This window comes from Amblyomma americanum, chromosome 7 (assembly GCF_052857255.1).
Source record: "Amblyomma americanum isolate KBUSLIRL-KWMA chromosome 7, ASM5285725v1, whole genome shotgun sequence".
In the NCBI taxonomy this organism is placed as follows: domain Eukaryota; kingdom Metazoa; phylum Arthropoda; class Arachnida; order Ixodida; family Ixodidae; genus Amblyomma; species Amblyomma americanum.
The window spans coordinates 16,868,657-16,896,102 of record NC_135503.1 but is presented as its reverse complement, the minus strand read 5'-3'; the positions used below and the strand labels follow the sequence as shown (position 1 = coordinate 16,896,102).

The 27,446-nt window shown below is 50.1% G+C and overlaps 2 protein-coding genes and 2 non-coding genes across 5 annotated transcripts in view; 1 reads left to right on the top strand and 3 right to left on the bottom strand.

Moving 5' to 3' along the window:
• Oatp30B (Organic anion transporting polypeptide 30B) overlaps positions 1–27,446 on the bottom strand; it is a 211,298-nt gene that overhangs the window by 182,169 nt on the left and 1,683 nt on the right. The window lies entirely within an intron of this gene.
• LOC144098576 (uncharacterized) overlaps positions 15,867–27,446 on the top strand; it is a 37,760-nt gene continuing 26,180 nt past the window's right edge. The window contains exon 1 of the mRNA XM_077631329.1: positions 15,867–16,129. Coding sequence (XP_077487455.1) covers positions 15,915–16,129 — 215 coding nt within the window. The 5' untranslated portion in view covers positions 15,867–15,914. The remainder of the gene's footprint in view (positions 16,130–27,446) is intronic.
• On the bottom strand, positions 17,169–17,241 carry TRNAR-CCU (transfer RNA arginine (anticodon CCU)). Its single transcript has one exon. It is a non-coding gene; the product is annotated as a tRNA-Arg (tRNA).
• Positions 19,811–19,883, bottom strand: TRNAR-CCU (transfer RNA arginine (anticodon CCU)). The gene has a single exon. It is a non-coding gene; the product is annotated as a tRNA-Arg (tRNA).

Sequence of the window (27,446 nt, the reverse complement as noted above, 5' to 3'; positions counted from 1 at the left end):
CAACCGAGCAGTCGCCTGTGAAACCACCAAGTGGGCCTGCCACTCCTGACCTCTAGGCCGGTAATGCCACTGAGATTTCGCTGATTAATGGACTTAGCGAGCTTAGTTATATTTTTTTTCGGATATATTATGCGCACGTGTAGCTGCTTGTACTATCGGGGACAAAAGTGGTATACTCCATGCAGCGGGAGCCGGAACAACGGAAAACTGCATCGTAATGCCATCCAAAGCACGATACATTGAAACGAGTCAAGCAACATGCCTACAGATAATAAAGGGCTCCCACTGGCTGTCTCGGACATAGAGTATCTTACTATTTAATCGTAATAGTAAGAAACTCTACGGTTTAATATAAGATGCCGCCTGTAGATGGCGTTACAGTGCAGTTTTCCGCTGCTGCGGCTCCCGCTGCGTGGAGCATACGACTTTTGTCCCCGACGGCACATGCCTTCAATTTTGCTCAACAGAAAATAAACAATAATTTTCGGACACGCAATAACCACCGCTATTCCACCCCCACAGTGTTCTGCACAATGCACTAGAGGCACTCACGTGGTTATGGTGTTCACTACCGTTCACCAGGCTCAACTTTCATATAAAGACGGCACCTAAATGGCGTAGCAGTCAACGATTAGGTAGAAGACCGCACAAGTTGTTTTTCCAAGAACGGTGACGTCGCAGTCAGTCGACCATATCGCAAATTAACATTCTCGCGAACCTAAAGAAATGCGGCGGATAAAATGCAGCAGCTGCGTCGCACAGTCAATGCATCGACGCGGAGGCGGGTTTCCTCCTTCCCCTGCTTTTCTCTGCGTATTCTAAGCCGACGCAAAGCCAAGGTCCGCGCAAATAATAGTAAGCAAACCCAGTGTCTCACTTAAATCAAGCTAATGCTACGAAAGGGTAAATTTAAAGCAAGCACATTTCTGAGTATATGTGGTCTTTGCGCCACGCTCTTGAAGAACAGCGATTAGCCCTCGCCTGGCTGTCTCAGTCAGTCGAGGCAACAGCGCGCTCTCGAAAACCAGACGCGAACAATTCATTCGGCACCGCGCGCATGCGGCAGCCTCTCCTAATAGTATTATTGTAGCCCCCCTCCCCTCGATGGAAAATGAAGCCTCGCGCAGGGCAGAACGCTCGGGAAGACTGAATAACCCTGAGGCTGTGCAGGCAGCTCTGAAATCCACTACCCCGCACTTCACGAGGATCACCGATATTCGGCAGTTCGGCCGCGGCAGCATCGTATGCAGGTCGCCAGACCAGACATGCATAGCTGACTTACTCAGGTGCAGCTCCTTCGCCAGCTGCTTCGATGAGCGCATTTATACCTTCTCATCTGGCGTGTTCAAAGGGTCAGTCCGTACACAGTGTAGACGCACTACTGAGCGCATCGGAGACGCTGCTTAAACTTTCTTCGCCTGGCGTGATCGCCATTCACCGATGTATAGAGTCGATCAGTGGACGGGACGAAGATACCCACAGGGACAGCTATAGCCACGTCTGCAGTGCTGACTTGTCCATCTGAAGTCAAGCTGTGGTCGTTGACCTTTCGTGTTCAGCAGTTCGCATCTGGGTCATTCGGTCCCCCTATGCTATTACAGTGCCGAAATTGCTGGAGGTCTGGTCATAGTGTCAAGGCCTGCAAATCGATTCCCCGTATAGCTGTGCGTGCGGAGAGAGCCACGACTCAGCTGAGTGTTCAATTGAGCACGAGAAGTGTTCTTTGCGCGGCAATGGACACACTGCAAAGCCCATTTGACTGGGCGGTGCGGGCTGGGCGCTATTATTTTCAATTCTTTTTATGGCCCACTCTACTATACGTCCAACGCGGGCTGAAGACGTACACGTGCTGCATATAACTGACAAACGCAGGTGCACAAGACGAGAGGCGCTTGCAGCTATAAGGATCGGGCATAAGGCTATTCAAATTCGGCAGCGCAGCATGCAACTGTTGTGGATTTCACCTTGTCGTAAGCGATAGCTGCGGCGGTGGAAAAATCAGTGGCGAATGCCATAGATCGCACAGTAGAGAATCTATCTGCGTGCAATTCGCAACTGTCACGGCATCTCAGATGTCCAATTAGCTGCAAGCCTCCACTGCTCCTCTTACGTCTTCCTCAGCTTTAGCTTTGGTTGCACCTCCCCAATCCTCTGTGTCCACGTCTCCCAATCCACACTGTCAAATGCAATCAGACCACCTTGCTACTCCTCCAACTGGATATACAAATCACAGTGTGGCAGAAGTATCATCAGTAGAGTGCGTTGACGTGTAGTCTGAGATGCGAGCCCAAAAGCGCAGCGGGTCTATGTCAGGTGTTGCTAGTCCGTCTGCCCTCTGGCGGGGACAGAAAAGAATCACCCTAACTCGCTGCGTTTTTATGGAGGAAAAACGCTAAGGCGCCCGTGTGCTGTGCGATGTCAGTGCACGTTAAAGATCCCCAGGTGGTCGAAATTACTTTGGAGCCCTCCACTACGGCACCTCTTCCTTTCTTCTTTCACTCCATTCCTTTATCCCTTCCCTTACGGCGCGGTTCAGGTGCCCAACGATATATGAGACAGATACTGCGCCTTTCCTTTCCCACAAAAAAACCAATTATAATTATTATATAACTCAAAACCTAAAGGCAGTATTTTCGAATAGGCGGTCTCCGCTGCGGCACTATCGTCAAAACCGGGTCGCTGAAAGTAGAACTTGGTGCTGGGCTAGTTCGCCACTCGTTCTTTGAAACGGAAGGTATACCGCCATTAGGAAGACCACAGAAGAGTATATACTACACAGCACATAAGAACGAGAGCGACATTTTTTTTTTATTACACCTTGTATGTTTAGTGAGCCACGTTTCCTAAAGTGCAGTCACGTCTGGGAGTTAGTCGATTGGATAGACAATTTAAATTAGTTGAAGCGGAAAGAATTGACCGGCACTTCTACCGCAACACCTTGAAATTAAAGGCGGCGCTATTAGGGAGACCACCGAGAGAGGACGACACAACAGAAGAACGTTCTTCTGTGTTGCGTCCCTTCAAATCAGATCTTCAAGCACTGTCGAATTCAGACAGTGGCGAGTATGACTGCTATGCAAAATTATCCTGAAAATAATAAAGGTATCACTGCTGTTATTGATTCCTGCCTGCTCGGATAAAAAGTACGATGAATAGCGGGAACATCGCGTAAACATGCAGCCCCGCATAGCGCTGAAAGCCCATAAATAGCTTTTGACATTGAAAATACAGTTAGTAACTGTTACTCTGCATATAACAGAATTCAATAGAGTAATAATGGACATTTTTGCAGCAGTAGTGCCCACCTTTCTCTTGGAGCAAGGCAAACGCTGTATATGTGCTCGTTAACATTATAGGGGTTTTAACAAACTTCCACGGATTTTGGTGAGTGCCAAATTATGAGTAACGCCAATTTCGTTCCGCTGGATACATCAGAGAGTAGATATGAGGATTTGGGAATGTTCCCGTCTGAAGTTGCCGCCAGGAAACCTCCAGGAGGACCCAGCACCTCTAAGCTTCCAAATCTTAAGCCAAAGTCAGTGGGAGACTGCGTTGCTCACCCGGAGGTACAACAAGTGGGCTCCATGGGTCCTGGAGGTCGCCAATGAAGCATGGTCTTCAAGCCACTGGCGCCGTCGCGAGGACCCGCGCACCTGTCTAAGCCTCATGCCTAGCCCCTACCCTCTGTCATATGACAAATGAAAGTCCGTTCCTCCTGCTCCAATTTCGTACATTTGTGGCACTGCGCGACCTGCGAGGGTTCGGCAGTGCAGACACTTAATGGCGCAGCGTAGGTATACACTCTAAACACGAATACGCCTAAATGGGAGTAAAAAAGGAGTAAGCCATCCCCTAGCGCATTCCTTTTTTTTTGCGCTAGGGGAAAACTTACTCCCTTTTTACTCCTTTCTGTTTGGAGTGATACCGACCAGTACCAGCCCATAGTTTCCGCCAGTAAGGCGAAAATCGAACCCATACACGCACACCTCGCAAATCGCGAACAGATCGGCGTGCGGAAGTGTCCCGTATACGAGACACGCGTTCATGCATGCTTGCATGCTGCGCGCGCAGGTCAACGCGTGCCGAGTTCCCACGCGGTCCCCGGCGCCGCATGCAGTATATGCAACAACGGGCCTCCCTTTGAGACCGCGCCGCGCAAAAGGACGCTTGTTTCTTCACTTCCTAGTTCTCACGACGAGAGGAACAATTCTTTTGTCGTTGTTGTTTCTGGCGAGACGGCTTCCCTCCCATCCACGGCACTGCAGTCCGCACACTCTGGTGGCGCCCCCTTTGTCTCGGCCGCCGTGCCGGGGAGATTACCTCGTCGCGTCGAACAAGGGGGACCCCCAAAATACCTCCAAAGTAGAGCCGCGCGCTCAGTTCCTTCGCCCTTTAATTGTACGCGCCTATTTGCTTGTTTTCTGTTTTCGTTTTTTTAGCTTGTGCGTGCGGCGGAGCTATATAGCGCGCACAGAGACGGGCCTTTGTTAGCGTCTTCGCGCAGCAGCCCTCCTTAACCGCGATCTTCTAACCTGATCCCGAATCTACCACCTGCCGCATGCACAACGTTTCTTTTTGTCTTGTTTTTTTTTTGTTATCATCGTGCTGAGCGTGTGGCGGGAGAGTGAGCTGTTGCCAAGAGACCCGTCGTTCTGGACTAACGACGGTGAGGCCTCAAGACAGCACACACCGCCGAGCTCCGCACCGTATTTATATGGTAGGCCTCGCCGGAGCAATGGGAGCCGATCTCAGCGGACCCGCGGTGTTTGCTGCTGATGACTGGAAGGTTAGGCCACGTGCCAGAAGGACTTCAGCGCGACACGCGTTCGCAAGCGTTTTTTTTTTTTTTTGTCTTCACGCTAGAGCGAGCACAAACGTAACTGCGCAAGGAGTATAAGCGGTCTTTCCAGAACGGTGCCCTCAGGCACAGTCACCTCGGAAGGCGCCGCTTGTCAGAAGCGGCGCGGCTCAGCAGTGGTTAACGCAGGACCTCTTCGAGCTAATAATAACTGGTTTTGGGGGGAAAGCAAATGGCGCAGTATCTGTCTGATATATCGTTGGACACCTGAACCGCGCCGTAAGGGAAGGGTAAAGGAGGGAGTGAAAGATGAAAGGATGAGAGAGGTGCCGTAGTGGAGGACTCCGGAATAATTTCGACCACCTGGGGATCTTTAACGTGCACTGACATCGCACAGCACACAGGCGCCTTAGCGTTTTTCCTCCATAAAAACGCAGCCGCCGCGCTCGGGTTCGAACCCGGGAACTCCGGATCAGTAGTCGAGCGCCCTAACCACTGAGCCACCGCGGCGAGGATCTCTTCCAGCTCGGAAACCATTTCGTGGCTAACGCCTCTGAGGGAGGTGCGCGATTTATTTTTTTTGTATTTCTCGCTTAGCGCTGGGAACTCAAGGGAAAGAGAAGGACTGGCCGTAATGCATCAAAGAGGCTACATCTCGCTGGTTATTAAACAGCTCTGGCTGCTTGGTATGACTCCAGTGCAGTGGCAAAAATTGGGAGTCAATATATACTTTCGCCGGCATTAAGCTGACCGTGGGAGTTTCCGGTGGGAATTTTCGCCGCCGCCAAGAATGATGATGATGGTCAACTTTTATGGCGCAAGGGCATCTGTGGCCATGAAGCGCCATGACACAAGGTGTTTTCGCGCACTCGAGGTGGAGTCAAAGACCCATTCCCCAAGCAATTCACCCTACAGAACCCGAGCACTACTAGGCCAGGGGAAAGGTTCCATGTACTCCTAACACTACCGGAATCACACACACATTTTCGAGACGGCGAAGGCGAGAGTTTACGAATACGACATACTACGACAACAATACCATTCACCTCACAGAAGTTTACGCGTACGACTATCACAGCAAAGAAACAACACCCGCAGGAAGTTGGATGTAAAGCCATCGCTGTTATAAAGCGTCAAGATTCACAGATGCGAAGCTGCTGCTTCGCGGATACTCGTCGCGTTAGGAAAGACGGCGACACTAGAAAGCTCACATGGAAGCGAGCCCTGCGACACACGGAGCGGCCCCGCGCCCGCAAAAGCGCGCACTCAGCATCGTCAGAATCACCGCTTCCGCTCGAACCGCGCTCCTGCCTGCGCCCTCTCCCGAAAGCGGTTAAAATGGAAGCAGCTTTTAGAAGCGAAAACACGAGAGCGCCGCGGGCTTCATTCAATGGACAGTCATTAGGCAGAACACGGCGGTTTCCTCGGACACACGCGGAAGGCGGCCCTGTTTTCGAGCGCACAACCCCCCCCCCCCCCCCCTTTCACACACACACACACAGCAAAAAAGCGTAACGAGCCCGGTTCGTCGGCCACCCACGACTCTTGCACGATGCAGAAAGCTCAACCATGTGCTTCCTATCAGTAATGTGCACTGCAGTGGAAAGGCCAGACATCAGCTCATCCGTACAGGGCCCGGATCAGTTCCATACCATCTCTATTTGATTTTCAATCTTTCAGCTATTCTGCACTAGCTCCGCTGATGCCATGCCCCCGCTGTCGCCAGTCCCCCTGCAAGTCGGCGCGGGGAACGATAACTATATCCAATCAATAAGAATCGAAGGAAATGAATCGCCGTATCATATTGGCCCACTACACCCGCGCGCGGCACATTCAAACGCCACAATCTCTTCTACAAAATAAAGGCACACCGCAGGCATTCCTTTCTAAAATCCCTTCAAAGTTCGAACCGAATCTATAGTTCTACACAGGCGAAGGAAGTTCTCCGGTGCGCATGTGCACTCAGAACTCTATGTGCATCGATGTGCTCTGAGTTTTCGTCCTGCTGCACGGAATTAATAAGACCAGCTGAAAACAAGATGACCGCACGAAGGCGGAGTTCCACGCTGCAAGGCACGTTGGAACTGTGCTCGGTCCGGCCTGCTCATGAAAGGATGTCGTGTTTCAAGGACAAAATTACTGACTGCGCACCTCGAAATTCCTGCGTAACACCAGAGTCGCATTTGGGGGCACACATGTGCACAAAAGGGTCAGGCCCGAAACGGAACCCACGACGTGTCTTTTGAGCCAGCTCTTGTTTTTACTTCGTATCCGCTTCGAGACGTTAATAGCCCTAACTATTAACTCGTCATCACCCAGCTTAAAACACGCCATTACATAGCTGCAGAAGCCTGTCATATGTAAGTCCTAGCCAGAAATTGTGGTGCTTTGGTGTTGCTGTCGCACTGAGAGCACCAGAAAGATAGCGGGAGCTCCTTAAGGCACCCATGCAATTTTCAACCGCACACGAGGCGACGACGTTACGGAAATGCTGTACGCTCACAGAAAAAAAAAGCAGAGTTTGGAAAGCCGCGAACGGATATTAAATTACAAAGCTAACACGCCAAATAACCGACTGGCCCGCATGAGCTGTAAGTCGCTTCAGTCAGTAGCGGAGCCACAGTTAATAATACGAATTCGACGGTCGGAATGGCCTTTCTCATGCCACCATAATCTTCCATTGGGAAGTCATGTTTTATGTACATAAATAGTATATGCGAAAACAGAGTCACAGCATGATGGCAACACGTCGAATTTTTACCAACATCGCGCAGTTTCCTGCTACAGAGTACAAGGCGCATCATATATGCAATTTCCTTAGTCTATACAGCACAGTGGGAACCTTACATGCTAGCTCCTTCTTCTGTGGAACAAGACCGAACATATATACAAGCACCTTCGCTTATTGAGTGCAAGATATTAGACGAGTTTCTTCGCCTTTATAGAACAAGAAGCATGTTATATGCAAGCTCTTTCACCTAAAGAGCACACGACGCATCATACATACAAGTTCCTTCGTCCACACAACACAAGACGCATCTCAGATACATAAGCTCCTTCGCCTATAGAGCTCAAGGGACATCATATATACAAGCTCGTTTTCCCATTCGGTATAGCCCGCTTCCGTTTAGCACGCAAGGACAGCGCGCCTGTCAAGCGGAGCACGCGACGCCGACGACAACGACCTGGAGAATACGTAACATCTCCCGTCTCTTTTGCCGCGAAAAAAGAAGGAGAAAAGAGAGAGGCGCGCAAAAGAAAAGAGCCCTATATAGTCACGCGAAAGTAAGGGTCTCTCTTACAGGGCCGATAGGGGCGTCTCGAGCGGTCGAGGCCAGGACAACAGCAGCGATGCCAGTTGGGTCGCAGGAGGATAGAGGCGGGGCGCGATGCCCCATTGTCCGCAGCGGTCGCTGGTCACGCAAGTCCGTCCCTTCCAGGACAGAGGCCATCGATCGAATCTACCCGACGCAGAGTCCCTATCACCGGGCGATCGACGTCCGGCACGCCAAGCCTCGATGACCCGCGCTCGTGTCCCCGAGACCATTTCACGTTGGCCGTTTTCAAAACAAACCGCTCCTGAGCTGAGTTCGCGGAGCGCTTGCAACAGTGTTTCGACCAAAGACCAAAGGTACACCGCCATTCATCTACTCCATTACGTTCCAAAAGTAGTTGAAGTAAAGCCCTCTATAGAGCTGAAGTTGGGCACCGCGTTCTCCTCCATGGTATAGCGGTAAGCGATTTCAGTGTCGACAGATCCAGACTATGTGGCCCGGACACGGTGGTGTTCTGTGGCGTCCGCCTAATCGGCAGCAAAGCACCTACAACGTCAGCTCGGTGTTCCTAGCGCCATTTGGTGACTTCCTCGCGGTTACTAATCCGGATGTCTGCGCGAAACGTGCGGAAGCGTGTACTCTGCGTTCCACGCAGTCCCTCGCCCGGAACAGTGTACACGCTGTAAACGCGTCACCTGTCAGTCCCGTATAAGCTCGGCCAGATTGATATTGATAGAGATTAGTGGTATTGAAAACTAAGCATTACCTGATGGTGGTGGAGACATTTACAATAGCGACTTTGCAAGCCTGCCCATCGTGTGAATAAGAAAGAAATGTGCTTCGTATACTGCTTCTTAGAATACATGCATCATATTTTCATCAGAAATCGCTGCGAAATAAGGGATAAATAAAGATTTTCTGACAATCATTTCTTATGTTCAGACCATTCTGCGGTGGCGGATATGCACAGCATGTGGATTTATACGGTAACCTTTGTTTCCTTCCTCCGGTACCGCGACAGTGGTGGTGAAGATCCTGGTACGGGTTCATTGTCTGGAAGAAAGCGTAAAAAAATAGGCTGACTTTCCTCGCCCCCACAGAAAAAAATAAAAAATAAAATAAATGGTCCTCACGTCCTTCTTGGATGAAGCAGACCCAGACAGCACACAATGTAAGTAAATAAAAAAGCACAGTGTGATCGGCCGAGGCTAGCCAACTAAACTGTAAACATGAATTAAATAAAAAAAACATCAAATTCCGCAAAATTAAAAAAAAAGAGCCGGAGCACAGCCGCTAAGCGCTTCCATCTAGACAACGTAGGGAGCTTGCGCCACACACTCTGCTGGCCACGCCAACCTGATTTTATATTCACTACACGGCGGCGAAAGGTAGCTTGATCCTTGCCACGGCGCTACGATAAAAGAAGCGTAAACAAATCTACGAACCGAGGTCAACAACTCTGCAAAACGCGGGCAACGGAAACTTTCCAATCAACCGCTAGCCACTAGTTGCAGACAGATTCGCAGCACTGCTTTAAGTGCTCGTTGATGTATATGCTGTACACTATATCTTTGACCGCGCACATATTTATCACCCTGTACCACACTAAGCGAACAGCAGTTCACAATTGGCAAATAGGTGCTGGAAGTGGTAAAGGTCTACTTAGGGCAGGTAGTGACAGCTGATCCGGATCATGACAGGGAAATGACTAGAAGGATAAGAATGGGGTGGAACGCATATGGCGGGTTCTCTCAGATCATGAAAAGCAGGTTACCAATATCCCTCAAGAAAAAAGTGTACAACAGCTGTATTTTACCGGTACTCACCTACGGGGCAGAAACGTGGAGGCTAACGAAAAGGGTTCAGCTTAAGTTAAGGACAGCACAGCGAGCCACGGAAAGAAAAATGATAGGTGTAACGTTAAGAGACCGCAAGTGGGCAGAGTTGGTGAGGGAACAAACGCGTGTTAATGACATCCTAGTCGAAATCAAGAGGAAGAAATGGGCTTGGGCAGGGCATGTAATGCGACGGCAAGATAACCGCTGGTCCTTAAAGGTAACGCAGTGGATTCCAAGAGAACGTAAGCGTAGCAGGGGGCGGCAGAAAGTTAGGTTGGCGGATGAGATTAAGAAGTTTGCAGATATAGGGTGCGCGCAGCAGGCAAAGGACAGGGTTAATTGGAGAGACATGGGAGAGGCCTTTGCCCTGCAGTGGGTTGGATTGGATTGGATTGGTGTAGTCAGGCTGATGACGATGATGATGACCACACTAAACAGGTGCGTAAAGTGAGTAAGCGCGAAAGTTGTGCTGGACAGAGATGCTCACAAAGCGCACTGTCTACAGGGATCCCGGCAAGAGGCGGGCATCTTCCTCCAGAAAACACACCGGCTCCCATTGTCTCGCGCCTTGAAGGCGAACGAGGAGAGGAAAGCTCGGGCGCAAAACAGCCCGCCTGACGCAGGCATTCGCACGCCTCGATCGCATGCATGTCCGTGCATCCACGCTCTTTGACCCGAAGAGCTTTAAGCACGTGATGGTCGTAAGCGGCGTCTCAACAAGGTTTAAATGACTATATACACCTAAATTTAGCTGCTTGTTTTCTTCTTTCTAATGGTGCGTTAGACATTACAATGCACAGATCGCCGCGTGGTATTTCCCTACGACTGCTAAATAATTTGTAACTGAATTTCTTCTCTTATACTTGTTCGGTTTCACGGACCGAATGAAGGCGGTGACGTGTAGCTGACGTTTACGTGACGTGAGGCACGAGAAAACTGCAACAAAAACGAGTATACGTTTAATTCACTGCGACGCTTAAACCAACTTACTTCTAGAGCTGGAATGACACAAAAGACGTAATGAGAGTTATACTGCCGTTTCTTTCCATGCCTCACGTGGCTTAAGGGTCAATTAAACGTCACAGCTGTGATGAAACCTAAACGGCTTGTAGAAGAAATTCCTTCATAAATTGCTTCGCGATCGCAGGCCACTGTCACGGGGTTATCCACGCATATTAATGTCTAACTCATCACTTGAGATAAGAAAACATGGAAGCATACAGTTGCTGTCTACAGTCGTTTAAGGAACGTTGTCGCAGAGCTTCGAGCAGAAGCAGTCCGTCACTGGCAGTCAGAAAACAAAGAAAATCAAACGTGTATCTGGCAAGCTGGGCATCGAAATTTGGATTTTTCCCATTCCAAAAATCGGGGCTGGGCCAATTTACGCCTGGGCTCGTTTTTTCCTTTTCTGTACTGGCAGACAAAACCACATCACCGTGAGCCCACCATAAAGCTTCAGGTTAACTTTGTAAAACGGGTGTGACAAGCAACGAGGCAAATCATCGTACCTGTTTCAAACGATGCACCTGATCCCCCAAATTCAACACTACATCATGACAGTGTTACAGTTAATACACAATTTATTTATACACTTTATGAACCACGGGACGATCAGCGTTAGTAAGCGCGCATCCCTGAGTGCGGAAGCGGAGCTCGCAGTGAACGCTAAAAGAAGGACGAAGGAAGCGCCACCACTTGACAGCGAACGAAACGAAAATAATGACGATAACGACGATTTCTCGGTGGGTGAGTAAAATAGACGCCGTTTCGTGGCTGTAATTTCTAGTCCTTCGTACTCAGTTTCTCTTAGGTATAGGGACATCCAGCCTTTTCGAGCTAACCATCTCGACTTCTAGCCGCCAATTTTGGGAGCGCCCATTCGCGGAACAGAACCACCGCAGGAAGAGTACTACCTCGAAAATCCAGTCTTCATATGCATACTGCCTTGAAAAGCAGTATGTACGTGACGGCGCGTACGCCAGTGGCTAACTGGATGGATGAAGCACCATCAATCACCTCCCGTCGACTTTCTTCATATGTGCGCTGTTCACAAACCGCACAGGGCTCCCATCATGCGCAGCTGCTCCCGAAAGCATATACGTAGGCACCAGTGCTCCGGCTCCCACCGGCTAAAATTATGGCTACGACAGCGACTCGTTCTCTGCTACAGAAACGACTCGACTATACGCTGCGCTATAGCTAACCGCATCGATATAGCTGATATTGTTTCCAATAAACATGACTTCGCTACGCCCACAGTACAGCAACGAGTTGGTCCCAATTGCCCCACAGGCCGTAACCATAAATCTAGTTCTATTTCAGCCGAGAGACCAGGCAAAAAGGCCGCAATAAAGAAGTCGAAGGACCTAAACTCGCAGCGACAACCAGCGTGTCCATCGGAGTGCAAAAAAAGGATAGCTCGCGAATTGACCGAAGACTCGAAAGAAGAATCATGCGCCTTTGCTCTACTTATTCTTCAATGAGCGGAGCCCTGATTCCAGGGAGCGCTGGCTCGTTGCCATCGGCTGTCGCGCGCGCTTAACGAGGCGTGTTGCCACATCTCTCTTTCACTCGCGCCATGCAAACCAGAGCGCCGCGTTAGGCCCTTGTCGCCAAACTACCAAGAAATGATACACTCTAGGTTAATCCCTAACGAATACATCCATCACCCCCCATTTTTCTAATTTTCTCTGCTTTCCTCCGAACATCTTCTACGTCTCTACACACACAAACGCAGTGTTTATCGTCCGTCTATCGCTGCTCCGAATGCACGCGTTGCGCAAGCCGCCTCCGCGCAAGCGAAATCGTCGCGTTTCCTGTAATTTCCACGCGGCGCATCGCATGCAGGGGCTCGCTGGCGAAAATGCGCTGCTGAAGAAGGAGACATTCCTCCTCCCTCTCCTTCTCCTCCTCCTCCGTTGCGTGCGGCGCGATGCGCGTAACCGGGAGGCAGTATTCTTGAGAAGAGAGATTTGCTGCTGCTGCTGCTGCTCAGCCAGACGTGAAATCTGAGAATCCTGGCCGCTTCATCTCCACGCCGCCTTCTCTCCCCCCCCCCCCCTCTCTCTGTCTGTCCTCTCTCGTTTTCTCCTTCAAGAGGCGGACCGTCGGCGCCCAGCGCACCATATCAATCACGCCCAGTATACCGCGAAGCGTGTCGAATTTCGTCTTCCGTCGCAAAGCTGGAAAAGCACACTCAGACTGGAGGGAACTTCCATCAGCCTCGAAATTTATTTTCCTCTCCATTTTTATTCGTTCCCTTTCCTACCTCTTCCCAACTTTATCCTCTTCTGCGCCGTTCACGTCATAACCAATAGGTCTGCACGTAGCCATGCGCGCAGGGGAAAAGGGTGAGTCGAGGAAAGGGGTGCATCCTCGCCGCATCAAAGTGACGAGTGGTCATGCCCGGCCGCCCTGTATTATGTATCAGCTCCGTCCCGCGCGGCTGGCTGCTCCGCCAATGCACACACCCGGCTGGCTTTAACAGCTTCCCGCTAGCGAGGAGCGACACGGTGGCAGAACCAGCAGCAGCAGTCTTGACATCCCCGGGAGCCTTTGGGCGCCGCCGCATTGTGATGATGGGGAGAGGCGAGGAAATGCGAAACGTCCTTGCGCCAACCTTACGACATCGCGAAAGAAAAAACAAAACAAAGGAGACGAAATAAAGGCGTCCAGGCTCCCTTTTTCCCCTTTCTCTTCCATCTCTCCGCTCAGTCTAAGGCCTGGTTAAACATGGCGCTTCGACTAGTCAGCCGGGCCTGCAACGTCATATAACGGATCCACCACCGTAAATACTCAGTACTGAGCGCTGCACTTTACCGCGCGCCACATTTTTCTATCAGTTCGTCCTATTAATGCGACAGCATGAAAAGCCCCAAGGGGCCAATATGCGCCGTCGATCATGAAATTCGCCCACTGGCTGCAGAGAAGTGACGTCACCAGAACGGCGCATTCTCATTGGCTGGAGGAAACTCACGTCACCAGACCGGGGCATTCCTATTGGCTGGAGGGAAGTGAAGACACCAGACCGGAGGCGACGTCTCCAGACCGGAAGTGACGCCACTTCTGGCAAAGGCATCAACCGCTGCTAATGCCATCGTATTGCCAGCACATAACGGAATTAGGAGTACCTATGAATTTTTCTCTTTCATCCTTATCTCCTTTAGTTAATCCCCAACTGGACTAAAAGAAGATGGGTGGCCACAATCTTATAAACCCTGACAGAGTGAAAAGAACGAAAAAATAGAGTAGAGCTTATAAAGCCGGGGCTTAAAGTGAAGCAAACGCGTCACATATATTCCAATCGTATACTCGGCGCCGTCAGTTATTTTCTGGTTTTCGAAGCAGGGGAAAAACTCGCAATAAGGCCACCGACCCCGATGGGTCTTAAGTTCCGTTCCTTGTAAGATTACAGAGAACAGTTTCTATATAAGCTCGCTGTCACACCGTACGCGATGTGTCATTATTAGAGCAAGCAGTTCATGCCAGTGAGCGGAGTGCTCTGTTCGTTTTAAGCCATGCGTTTAGACACCTAGCGACGCAGGCGAGTATTCTACCCTCTCGCAGTCGACACTGCAAACACTGCGCAGCTAAAGCCTGCCAGATGCACCAACGCAGCAGCTGATGTTGAGGAAGAAACCGGCTGCTGTCCTCATCCTAGTGTGTCTTGTTGTTTCAGCAATTACAAACTATAGCACACATGTACCGACGCTCGTAAAACTAGTATAGCTCCCTCTGCCCCGCCGCGGTGGCTCAGTGGTTAGGGCGCTCGACTACTGATCCGGAGTTCCCGGGTTCGAACCCGACCGCGGCGGCTGCGCTTTTATGGAGGAAAAACGCTAAGGCGCCCGTGTGCTGTGCGATGTCAATGCAAGTTAAAGATCCCCAGGTGGTCGAAATTATTCCGGAGCCCTCCACTACGGCACCTCTTCCTTCCTTTCTTCTTTCACTCCCTCCTTTATTCCTTCCCTTACGGCGCGGTTCAGGTGTCCAACGATATATGAGACAGATACTGCGCCATTTCCTTTCCCCAAAAACCAATTATTATTATTAGTAGTATAGCTCCCTACGCATATTAAAGCCCTGATATGCTGATGAGGAACGTTCACCTCACTCCAGATAGCCAGCGCTTGAGATTACAATCGAGCTACAGCGTACGACCTACAAGCAGATCCGGTGGCTTAAGAACTTTTTAAATGGACTACACGTCGCAAAGCTACCCGCACGCTGTGACTGCGAGAAATCGAACATAACATCGATGTTCCAACGAATTTGCTGCACGATCACCGCAACGAGCGTTAACCTTACAGGCGGAGGCCTCAAAGGCTGCCGCGTGAGAAAGCGCCTTAGAAGCCTTGCCACAGCATACGCTCAAGGGCCCGACCATCGAACGCAGTGCCCGAAGAGGCCGAGTATGGCACGCCGCTGAGGCGAACCCTTCCTCAAGCGCACAGTCAGTGCGATTTGCATTGCAATCAGCGAAGAGGAGGTAAGGAGGGGGCGAGAAGGAATCGTGACCTGGCGAAAGCGATATACACCAAAACTCGCATACCAACCGCCGCCGTGCGACGCACACAACGTAAGTAATTCACTCCGCCAAAGGAATCCGGCCTTCTGAAATCTGTTTTAACCCCTTCCTGTGATGGGGGGGGGGGGGAGTCGTCGTAGTAGTGTACAGCGGGCAAACAAAATAGATATGCAGCTATGCAGTGAAAATAGCAGTACGTATCCGCATGCTGTCACTGCAAGTAACGCGGCCGTGTGATTATACTACACGCCGCCGCCGTGGGGCGTCGCGCTTAAAAATAGAGCTCAGGCTACAGCCGCGCGCTGCTTTCGGCATGCATAATTCAAGCAGTGGGAGGGACGAAGGAGCGAGTCTTCACGCCTGACCGAAGCCAGAACCCCGCCGAGCGAACACTCTCTCGAGAGCAAGGCCCGCCTTCTTTCAGGCAGCCCTACACAGATTGTAGAAGACACTCGCGCAAGCACCACGCGGGCAGCATGCTGTCCGCGCACAAGTTCGTACGATGGCACCCGGACTGCGTGTACGAGTGCGCCGACAGTCGGCGCCCATCGTGTCCTCCTAGCGCCCAACTGGTTTCGCCGGACCGACAACGAACCGGCGACCAAAGCGCCGCTAGCGGCGGTGGTGTCAACGAAACGAAGAGGCTGTACCGCGGCGCCGAACGCCCCAGCACCGACCCCATCAACAGCACGTGAGGGCACATTTCTTTCGAGCACCATGAGCGCCGTCAAATGAAGAGTTTGCAAGAGACCTGAGTTCCGGCGCTGGTACAATGGACGGTACGGAATCGGAGCCACTGCACACTGGCAGTGCTTCTGAGACCGTGCTGGAACCGAGCGCACCGGAATTACCAACTTGCCAACTCTTCCTACTTTTTTTTTTTCGTGGAAGGGGGGAGTCACTAAACTTGCGGACTCTTGAAACTTTCCCTGTTTATATTGTTATTCTATGTTTTTCATTCACTAAACCTTAGGGCTATGCAGAGCGTATAGCAGCGTTGATGGTAACAATATTATGCTCATTATGTCACGACGACGCGTAAGCCTTCTTACACTCAAGTAACAACGAATCCGTTGGTTCATAGTCTCTATCGATTTTAATATCAGTCGCGCAAACCCGGCCGCAACAGCCGCACTTCAACCGAGGCTAAATTAAAAAAAAAAAGAAAAACACCCGTGTGCTGCGCTATGTCACCGCACGTTAAGGAAACCCAGGAGGTCGTTGTCAATCAGCAACCCTCCCCTACGGTGTCCCTCGTAGCCCGTGTGTCGCTGTGAGACGCTGACCCCCTACATACTAAGTACCATACCCATGCTAATAATTGTATTGGCTCTCTCACAACGTCTCATTCCCTCCGTCCGCACCGCCGCCGTTCGGTCGCACACAAAGTACCGTATAGGGCGTCTCTTTTTCTAACCCTAATTTGCATGCTCGTGGCCGACCGAAACTAAATTTGTTGGAAAAACGCTAAGGCGCCCGTGTGCTGTGTACGAAGTCAGTGCACGCTAAAGATCCCCAGGTGGTCGAAATTATTCCGGAGCCCTCCACTACGGCACCTCTTTCTTCCTTCACTCCCTCCTTTATCCCTTCCCTTACGGCGCGGTTCAGGTGTCCAACGATATATGAGACAGATACTGTGCCATTTCCTTTCCCCCAAAAAGCAATTGTTATTGTTATTGCGAAATAGAACGCTTACATCTCCCTTTGAGCTAAATTAAAAAAGAACAGCCTACCCTCGGCGGGACTCGAACCCGCAATCCCCGGTTTAGGAGACCGATGCCTTATCCATTAGGCCACGAGGGCGCATGTCCAGGCTTGTCGCGCATGTTGTTACCATACTTGCTATCCATTGCCCAGGCGTGTCCTCGTGCGCACCATCCGCTGGTCTGGTCTTTACTGTTATCCAGTTCTGCGCTGTTTCAACACTCCTTCGGGCAGTGCAGGCCGACGTCCACTCGTAGCTTGTCGCGTGCTGGCTCCTGTAATCCTTCCTGCTTGCTTTGTTTTCCTGTTCCTTTTGCGATAGAAGTGCGCACTAGCGTTGGCGATACACCCGTTACCCTGTAACATTCTCTTCCGTTCAACAAAAATTCCACTTGACGTCATCGCTGCGGGCCCGTGGCAACACCTGTCTTTCATCAGCGAAAGCATTTCCAGTGCCCTATTCTGTACACAGAAGTTTGTATTTTCATCAATCAAGGCCAATTTATATCTCTCCTTAGAGCCCATTCAGGCACTACAAACGCACCGAGGAACGACCAGCACTGCCATGCACATATGCGCTGCCGCTGTCACTGACTGAACATCCAAACTCGTGCACATCTTCGGACAGCATCCACTCAGAAGACCGAAAGGACAGCCCTGTACGCGTACCCTCACGAAATTCTTGCAGAAAACGTGCACAGCCAAAAGGGAAGAAGTTGCCCCGCCGCGGTGGCTTAGTGGTTAGGGCGCTCGACTACTGATCCGGAGTTCCCGGGTTCGAACCCGACCGCGGCGGCTGCGTTTTTATGGAGGAAAAACGCTAAGGCGCCCGTGTGCTGTGCGATGTCAGTGCACGTTAAAGATCCCCAGGTGGTAGAAATTATTCCGGAGCCCTCCACTACGGCACCTCTCTCTTCCTTTCTTCTTTCACTACCTCCTTTACCCTTTCCTTGCGGCGCGGTTCAGGTGTCCAACGATATCATCATCATCATCATCATCATCAGCCTTACTACACCCACTGCAGGGCAAAGGCCTCTCCCATGTCTCTCCAATTAACCCTATCCTTTGCCAGCTGCATCCACCCTTTGCCTGCAAACTTCTTAATCTCATCCGCCCATCTAACCTTCTGCCGCCCCCTGCTACGCTTACTTTCTCTTGGAACCCACTCCGTTACCCTTAAAGACCAGCGGTTATCTTGCCTTCGCATTACATGCCCTGCCCAAGCCCATTTCTTTCTCTTGATTTCGACTAGGATGTCATTAACCCGTGTTTGTTCCCTCACCCACTCGGCCCGCTTCCGATCTCTTAACGTTACGCCTATCATTTTTCTTTCCATGGCTCGCTGCGTTGTCCTTAACTTAAGCTGAACTCTTTTCGTTAGCCTCCACGTTTCTGCCCCGTAGGTGAGTACCGGTAAGATTATGCTGTTGTACACTTTCCTCTTGAGGGAAATTGGTAAACTGCCACTCATGATCTGCGAGAATTTGCCATATGCGCTCCACCCCATTCTTATCCTTCTAGTTATCTCCCTCTCATGATCCGGATCAGCTGTCACTACCTGCCCTAAGTAGACGTATTCCGGCACAATTTCTAGGCTCTCGCTGCCAATTGTGAACTGTTGTTCCCTTGCTAGGCTGTTGAACATTACCTTGGTTTTCTGCATGTTAATTTTTAGACCCATCGATCTGCTCTGCCTGTCTAACTCGTTGATCATGATTTCCAGTTCACCTCCTGAGTGACTCAGCAAGGCAATGTCATCAGCAAATCTGAGATTATTTAGGTATTCTCCATTTATTCTTATTCCCAACTGTTCCCAATTCAGGCCTCGAAATACCTCCTGTAAACATGCGGTGAACAGCATTGGCGAGATCGTGTCTCCTTGCCTGACGCCCTTCCTTATTGGAATTTTATTGCTGACTTTATGGAGGACTATAGTAGCTGTGCAGTTGCTATATATATCTTCCAATATTTTGACATAAGGCTCTTCTACCCCCTGATTACGCAATGCCTGTATGACTGCTGAGGTTTCCACTGAGTCGAATGCTTTCTCGTAATCAATGAAAGCTATATATAGAGGTTGGTTATATTCTGCGCATTTCTCTATCACCTGATTGATAGTGTGAATATGATCTATTGTGGAATATCCTTTACGAAAGCCTGCCTGATCATTTGGTTGATTAAAGTCTAACGTTGCCCTGACTCTATTAGCGATTACCTTAGTAAATACTTTGTAGGCAACGGATAGTAAGCTGATCGGCCTGTAATTTTTCAAGTCCTTGGCGTCTCCCTTCTTATGAATTAAGATAATGTTTGCATTTTTCCAAGCTTCTGGTACAGTCGAGGTCATAAGGCATTGCGTATACAGGGTGGCTAGTTTTTCTAGCACGATGTCCCCTCCATCCTTCAACAGATCTGCTGTTACCTGATCCTCCCCAGCTGCTTTTCCCCTTTTCATTGCTTCTAAGGCTTTCTTTACTTCATCTTTCGTTACTGGCGGGATGACGCATTGCTGTCCACTGCTGTCTTTCTCATTAGCGCTCTGATTACATTGGCTACTGTACAGGTCTGTGTAGAACTCTTAGGTTCCAATGGCGGCCTGTCCGGAATTGGTTTGATCATAGAACGCTTACATCTCCCTTTGGGCTAAATTTAAAAAAAAAGAACAGCCTACCCTCGGCGGGACTCGAACCCGCAATCCCCGGTTTAGGAGACCGATGCCTTATCCATTAGGCCACGAGGGCGCATGTCCAGCCTTGTCGCGCATGTTGTTACCATACTTGCTATCCATTCCCCAGGCGTGAACTCGTGCGCACCATCCGCTGGTCTGGTCTTTACTGTTATCCAGTTCTGCGCTGTTTCAACACTCCTTCGGGCAGTGCAGGCCGACGTCCACTCGTAGCTTGTCTCGTGTCGCGTGCTGGCTCCTGTAATCCTTCCTGCTTGCCTTGTTTTCCTGTTCCTTTTGCGATAGAAGTGCGCACTAGCGTTTGCGATACACCCGTTACCCTGTAACATTCTCTTCCGTTCAACAAACATTTCACTTGACGTCATCGCTGCGGGACCGTGGCAACACCTGTCTTTCATCAGCGAACGCATTTCCAGTGCCCTATTCTGTGTACAGAAATTGGTATTTTCATCAATCAAGGCCAATTTAAACCTCTCCTTGGAGCACATTCAAGGACCTACAAACGCACCGAGGAACGACCAGCACTGCCATGCACATATGCGCTGCCGCTGTCACTGACTGAACATCCAAACTCGTGCACATCTTCGGACAGCATCCACTCAGAAGACCGAAAGGACAGCCCTGTACGCGTACCCTCACGAAATTCTTGCAGAAAACGTGCACAGCCAAAAGGGAAGACAGACCTGCGCCAGCGAACTGAGAACGCGGTCACATATATGAACGCTCCAATACAGCAAAGGCCGACGCGTCCTGATGACGCTGACGAGGATGCCAAGAAACCTTGGGCCGCTTCCTCACTACTCGCTCATCGTCCCAATCCAGCTATCGTCGTTTCGGGGACAGTAAGCACAAAGCCGCACTTGGGAATCGCGCAACAACGAGCACACGTCGGCTGGAAGAAGACAGCTGTCATTTTTCGCGTGGGCGAAATTACTCCGCGCTCACCCAGTTCACTGACCACACATCGCAACCTGCACGGAATAAAAGAGAAAGATGGCAACGAGGCCGCGAAGCAAACGCGAATTCTGGCAGCCAGGGATCAAAACTGCAGGCAAAGGAGAACCGATCCAACAACCCCAAAAACCGGGCTTTATACGCACCGAGGCACACCTGTCTGTCTCAAGTATATACGATTCGTTTTCTGTGAAACACGGCGGGCCTATAGCGTGAATGTGCAACATCTGAAAAGGGCAACGCGTAGAAGAGAGCTACGTAGTATATATACGGCCGAGCACGGAGCTCGCCAAAACTCTTTTTGACGACCGCACACACACCGCATAGTGGTCCGCATTGGCTCTTTCAATCTCTTCCCGACGAAAGGGAGATCGATGAGAGGATTGGTTGGTAAGGAAGGGTGGGCACCGTCGGTTTTCTTCTTTAAAAAAAAAAAAAACGATTGATACGCTTACGCACCGCCAGCATTACGTCAGGCGCTCACTGCAGCGACTCGCGCCTGCAGCCTGCGCACACCGCAGAGGCACCTTCAGTCCATACACGACCTGTATAGACGCTCGAATATGGCAGCTTCGCGCGGTCAGGAGGCAAAGACCTCGGAGCATTCCGTTTGCTCGTCGCCGCTGTCTGGGCGCACGTTGATCAACGCTTCGTCCGCCCGGGGGACAACGTTCGGGACTCGCCACGCACTGCAAAGGCCGACAAACCGGGCGCCGACGCTTGGCCTCGGGCCAAGCTAGAGCCAACGGAGCGTGTCTGCGGAGAAGTGGTCTGGAGAAAAACGGGAACCACCCCAGGAATGTCCCGCGTTTGCCCGCTGCCGTTCAATACACGACGAGCCTGTTGACAAGGCTGCCGCTTCAGGGGCCGCTGTGTCCGACGGAAAGAGAAGGGCGGAAGAAGCGGTGATTGGTTGCGCGTATGTTTTTTTCGGCTGTTCCACGAGCCGCAGCGAGTCGTGCACTTTAAGAGATCAAGTTGGACTGCCTGCCTGCCTGCCAGCCAGCCGTCGTGCGGTCGTGTTTTCACAGCGCGTGGCTTCGGTGGCTCGTGAACACGTGGAAAATTTATGGGGGAGTAGAACTTTGCCCGCCAGCTTTACCGCGCTCACTGCGTGGCTTTGAGCTGCGCTCACCGCGAGGAGAAAACAGCGAACAGGACAGGACAAGGCGCTAACGCGACCGTCGCCCGGCCTCTTGACGCAAAGCGCTGCCACGGAATGTGCGAAGGTCGCGCAGGTTTGCCCTGTGGGTCCTTTTCCTCCGCTTTCGTACGACACTGACGCGAGGCTTAGAGGAGGTGGGGCGCTGCGATGGAGCTTTCATACCATCATCATTATCATCAGCCAAGTTTCTTTCACCATCATCGATGTCATAATGATACGCCAAGTTTCTTTCATCATCGTCATCATCAGCCAAGTTTCTTTCATCACCATCACTGCTACCATCATCAGCAGCAGCCAAGTTTCTCTCACTGCAGGAGAAATGCCTTCTCTACTGATCTGCTACTTTTCGCTCCCACACTATGCTTTCGACAGCCGCTGTCATTACATGCGGTCCCACACTACTCTCGGCAGCCCCGAGCTTTTGTTTTTCTTCTGTCGATATCTATTATGTTACCCTGATAAGCCGCGTTTACATGAATGCGACAGAATGCGGCTTGAGTCGATTTTTCGAGAGGAAGAGCGGGTTTTGCGAAGGAAAGATTCGACTCGTCCTCTACTTACTTCTTCTACAATTTTGCACTTTCGTTGAAAAAGTGGACTCGACTCGACTTCTGTCGCATTCGTGTAAACGTGGCTGCAGATCGTACGTTATCTGTTCTCAGCGGTACACGTGTCTCGCCTAGATACGTTTCAGCCTCTTGTTTCGCGCTAGGACCCGCTTGCTGCCACAACGGCACGATCGGTGTACCAGCTTTGTCAGCTAGCGAATGCACACTGTAACAAGAGGATACACTGTTCCAGCTTGGCTGCTGTATAACACCTTATGGTATCATGTAGGTAGCCCCTATAATGTGGGTAGCCACGGCTACAGCCGACGCACGAGTGCCGTGGGGAAAGTGCGTGTCAGATAATAATAATAATAATAATAATAATAATAATAATAATAATAATAATAATAATAATAATAATAATAATAATAATAATAATAATAATAATAATAATTGGTTTTGGGGGAAAGTAAATGGCGCAGTATCTGTCTCATATATCGTTGGACACCTGAACCACGCCGTAAGGGAAGGGATAAAGGAGGGAGTGAAAGAAGAAAGGAAGAGAGAGGTGCTGTAGTGGATGGCTCCGGAATAATTTCGACCACCTGGGGATCTTTAACGTGCACTGACATCGCACAACACACGGGCGCCTTAGCGTTTTGCCTCCATAAAAACGCAGCCGCCGCGGTCGGGTTCGAACCCGGGAACTCCGGATCAGTAGTCGAGCGCCTTAACCACGACTACAGATTGCAGGCGCACATTTGAGACGGCAGCGGATCATTACGCCTAGACGCCCCGTCAAAGCAGGTGGCGCTGCGCAACAAAACCCGGTTTGACGAATTTACCGGCACAGCGAAGAAACTTTCATTCCCCGGCACCGACAGCGAGAGGCTACTTGCAACCGACACAGCCCTTACGATACAAACAGAATAATCAGCGGTTCCCGTCGACCACGCGATATCGGCGATATAGTGCTTTTTCGCGTGCGCTGGAAAAATAAGAAATGTCAAAGGATATATGTGTGAAAGCCTTAACGGCTCTGAAATTGAATCCATGGAATGCCTAACCCGTGAGCAGCTTCCAGTAGGGGTCAAACCGAGAAGCAGGACTTTGGATATATATGGACGTATGTCCACGCGGTTACTGCCACGGGTGTCAGCAGCCTTTCCTTTGCCCCATAAACTCATGTCAGACTAGAGAGAGAGAGTGAACGAGGCGAGGCGGGGAAGTTAGACGTAGAAAAATCCCGTTTTGTTAAAGATCCCCAGGTGGTCGAAATTATTCCGGAGCCCTCCACTACGGCATCCCTTCCTTCTTTCACTCCCTCCTTTATCCCTTCCCTTACGGCGCGGTTCAGGTGTCCAACGATATATGAGACAGATACTGCGCCATTTCCTTTCCCCAAAAACCAATTATTATTATATTATTATTATTACGGTGAGAAAAGGGATGGGGGGAAATGCGAAGGGTTACTAAGGAGAGAAGAAGCCTTGTGGTGAACAACGCCAAGAGGAAAAGGGACAGAAAGGAAGACACACGGACGGCAAGTCGCCCAAGCTTCTGTTCTAAAGAATGGGGATGAGCTGAAAACGGAACGGCCTGCGTACGGCAAAAACTAAAGAAATGGGATCTGGCGCAATAAAGCGAGGACCGAAAACAAGATGCAGGGCGAGCGCCAACCGTAAGGCAGAAGACGCCACACCGTGCGCTCTGAACACGAATACGCCTATATGGGAGTAAAAGGGGGGAGTGAGCTTCCCTCTAGCGCGAACACCCTTTTATGCCAGAATACAACTTGCTCCCTTTTCACTCCTTTCTGTTTAGAGTGTAGGATATGCACAATGTGAACGGGGAGTATAAACTGTATGAGGCAGGAATAGAATCAGATGGACAGATATGTGTGGAGAAGCCTTAACGGCACACAGACAATTGCGAAAATTACTAAACGACTCAAGCAGTCTCACAAGAACTCTGCTTGCGTTTAATACGTAAACTAGTAAACGCCTGCAAACACTCCGTAAGAGGTTTGGCTTTCGAGTGGTACTATGGGGCCGGCCGTCTAACTGTGACATTTTCGATGCGGACTAAGGAAAATACAGTAAAATAAAAATGACCACGCAGTTTATTCGTTCTACGTAACTGCGCTGTTTAGAAAACAAGACAAAAAAAAAAGACTCTCAGGTTCACTGTGCGCTCTTGAAACTAACGCCGCCGCGCCGATGGCGGTAGCCTGGCGCAATTAGACTATTGAGTTCATTAGCAACTAATTACTTAGGACTAATTACCGGGTTCACGTAAACACTATAGAGACACGCAGTGTCGTAACTTCTACAAAATACGCGTGTTATTCTTCAAGACGCCATTTTGATCGAAATGCAGGACGCGTCGAAAGATCGCGGCATCGCGCGCGCCGATTCCAATGAGCGAATATTTCAGACTTTTGAGCTCACCACACATGACAACAACGATAAGCAATGACCACGAACGGAGAATGTTCAATCATGGCCTCTACACAGCCGGAAGTGTCGACTAGTACTGACCTTTCTATCGCTCTCTCCATTCTCAAAATTTATTTTCTTCCTTAGTATCACCCTGAAGTGAATGACCTATCAAGACACGGGAAAAGAATTCATAGAAGACTGGCCCAGACTATCTTTTACGCTCTGAGCGCGGCTTCTTTGTCCGCTTTATTCACTAATTTATTTATTTTATATTCCTGCACTTCCTCGTTTCGTGTGGTGCAAGAAAACAGCTGCCTCGAAGCCATACGTCGGCTTACGCGAAAGACGAAAAAAAAAAAAAAGAGGCGCAATCTATCATGTCCTCCCCGATTGAGCGACGAGCCTGACACATCGATGCGGTTTTTTCCTTACCATCTAAGAGCAGCGCAGCACAAGTTTAGGCCACGACGAAACTTGTAGCGCTAGAAATACACGGGCACATACGAAGTAGTGTCGTCAACTTCATATCTGGCTGCATCTTTCAAGCGCCACAAGTTTCGTCATGACGAACCAACTCGCCCGATCAAGGCGCCCCTAGCGTAAATGAGGTCGCCTTCATGAGCTGTTGCACTCTGTTGCCAGAGACAACGGCACGGCCAACATGTGGTCGCGAAGCCACGTGAGAAATGAGGACACAGCAACAACGTGCCAGGATTTAAGGGCACTCTGAACGCCACGACTAAGGGTGTCTGGTTTTAAATAATAATAATAGTAATAATTGGTTTTTGTGTAGAAAGGAAATGGCGCAGTATCTGTCTCACATATCAGCGGACACCTGAACCGCGCTGTAAGGGAAGGGATAAAGGAGGGAGTGAAAGAAGAAAGGAAGAGAGAGGTGCCGTAGTTGAGGGCTCCGGAATAATTTCGACCACCTGAGGATCTATAACGTGCACTGACATCGGCGAAACAAAGCTGAGCGCAACTGAAACGCCGAACACTGTCAACAGTTGAAGAGATTGTGGCAGACGTCCGTGACCGCTATACCGCGTTCCGTTGACAGCCAGTGTTTGCTAGGGCGACGAACAACACCGTTGTCCGTCCAGCGATCAGTTGGCATTTGAACCGCCCGGGTAAACAGTGCCAGTCACGGAAGACACAAGCAACAGTACGCGCCAAAGTTTTGGAGCAGACTGGCCGCACAACATGATAAAACGAGTTATCCGGAATTATAAAATCTTGTTTCGCGAACTACTGTAACGGAGGCTAGCAGAGCTTGTTATCCATCAACCAAATGTGCGCAGTCTTTTTTTTTTTTTCTCCGGCTGTGACCAGGCCCCTGTAACTTGTCCCGAATATACGTATCTCGTTCATCACAACCGCAGGAGATGGGGCCGCCGAACAATGCACATAGGTTATGCCACGGTGCCCTGCTGCTGCTATCGGTAGTTCGTTGTTTTATTATTTTTTATGCGATAGTACAAGACTCCCATGTCTCCGCACCCACCGCCGATGTCACACTTTGCCACCTGCCAAGGCTGGTACACGGAAGAGCCGCCTGCCACAGTTAGTAGGTGGCAATGTCGTGCATAGCAGCTCACAACGAGGTTCTTATGCTACCGCACTTTCACAGCTAATGATACTAAGGTGTCCTCCAAGTCCTTGTTTATAGCAGTCATTACCATAGTCAATGTCACAGCACCAACTAGCACATAAGTTATATTTTGCAGCAGAGTAAATAAAGAACTCCATCCAGAGTACTAAACATATTAGCATATGGAGTGGTCTTCATCTCTTTTCTTTTGATGGTTGCTCATCTAAGGCATCGCATGTAATGATATTCAAAACGGACGAGAAACCTAAACTATGGCAAAGTACGTTCAGGCATATTAATAAACAGGTCCCTCTGTCACAGTCACGAAGCGGCTTGCACCGCGAAAGGCAACGAGTGCTTAGACACGGCGTCTAGCGAAATCATCTGAACCCGCCGCGGTGGCTCAGTGGTTACGGCGCTCCGCTACTGATCCTGAATTCCCGGGCTCGAACCTGACCGCGGCGGCTGCGTTTTTATGGAGGCAAAACGCTAAGGCGCCCGTGTGCTGTGCGATGTCAGTGCACGCTAAAGATCCCCAGGTGGTCGAAATTATTCCGGAGCCCTCCACTACGGCACCTCTTTCTTCCTTTCTTCGTTCACTCCCTCCTTTATCCCTTCCCTTACGGCGCGGTTAAGGTGTCCGCCGATATATGAGACAGACACTGCGCCATTTCCTTTCCCCAAATACCAATTATTATTATTATTATTATTATTATTATTATTATTATTATTATTATTATTATTATTAAATCATCTGAGCAACCAATGCACATATGCGAATTCCTTAGGAGAGCTATGAATTGAATCCTGTTAATACTAAAGAATCACCGCCCGCTGTTATAGCAAAGTTATGTTATTACGAAGTATTCTTGTATGACCTAGCAATGCTCACGGGAAAAAAAATGTATCGGTTTTAAGT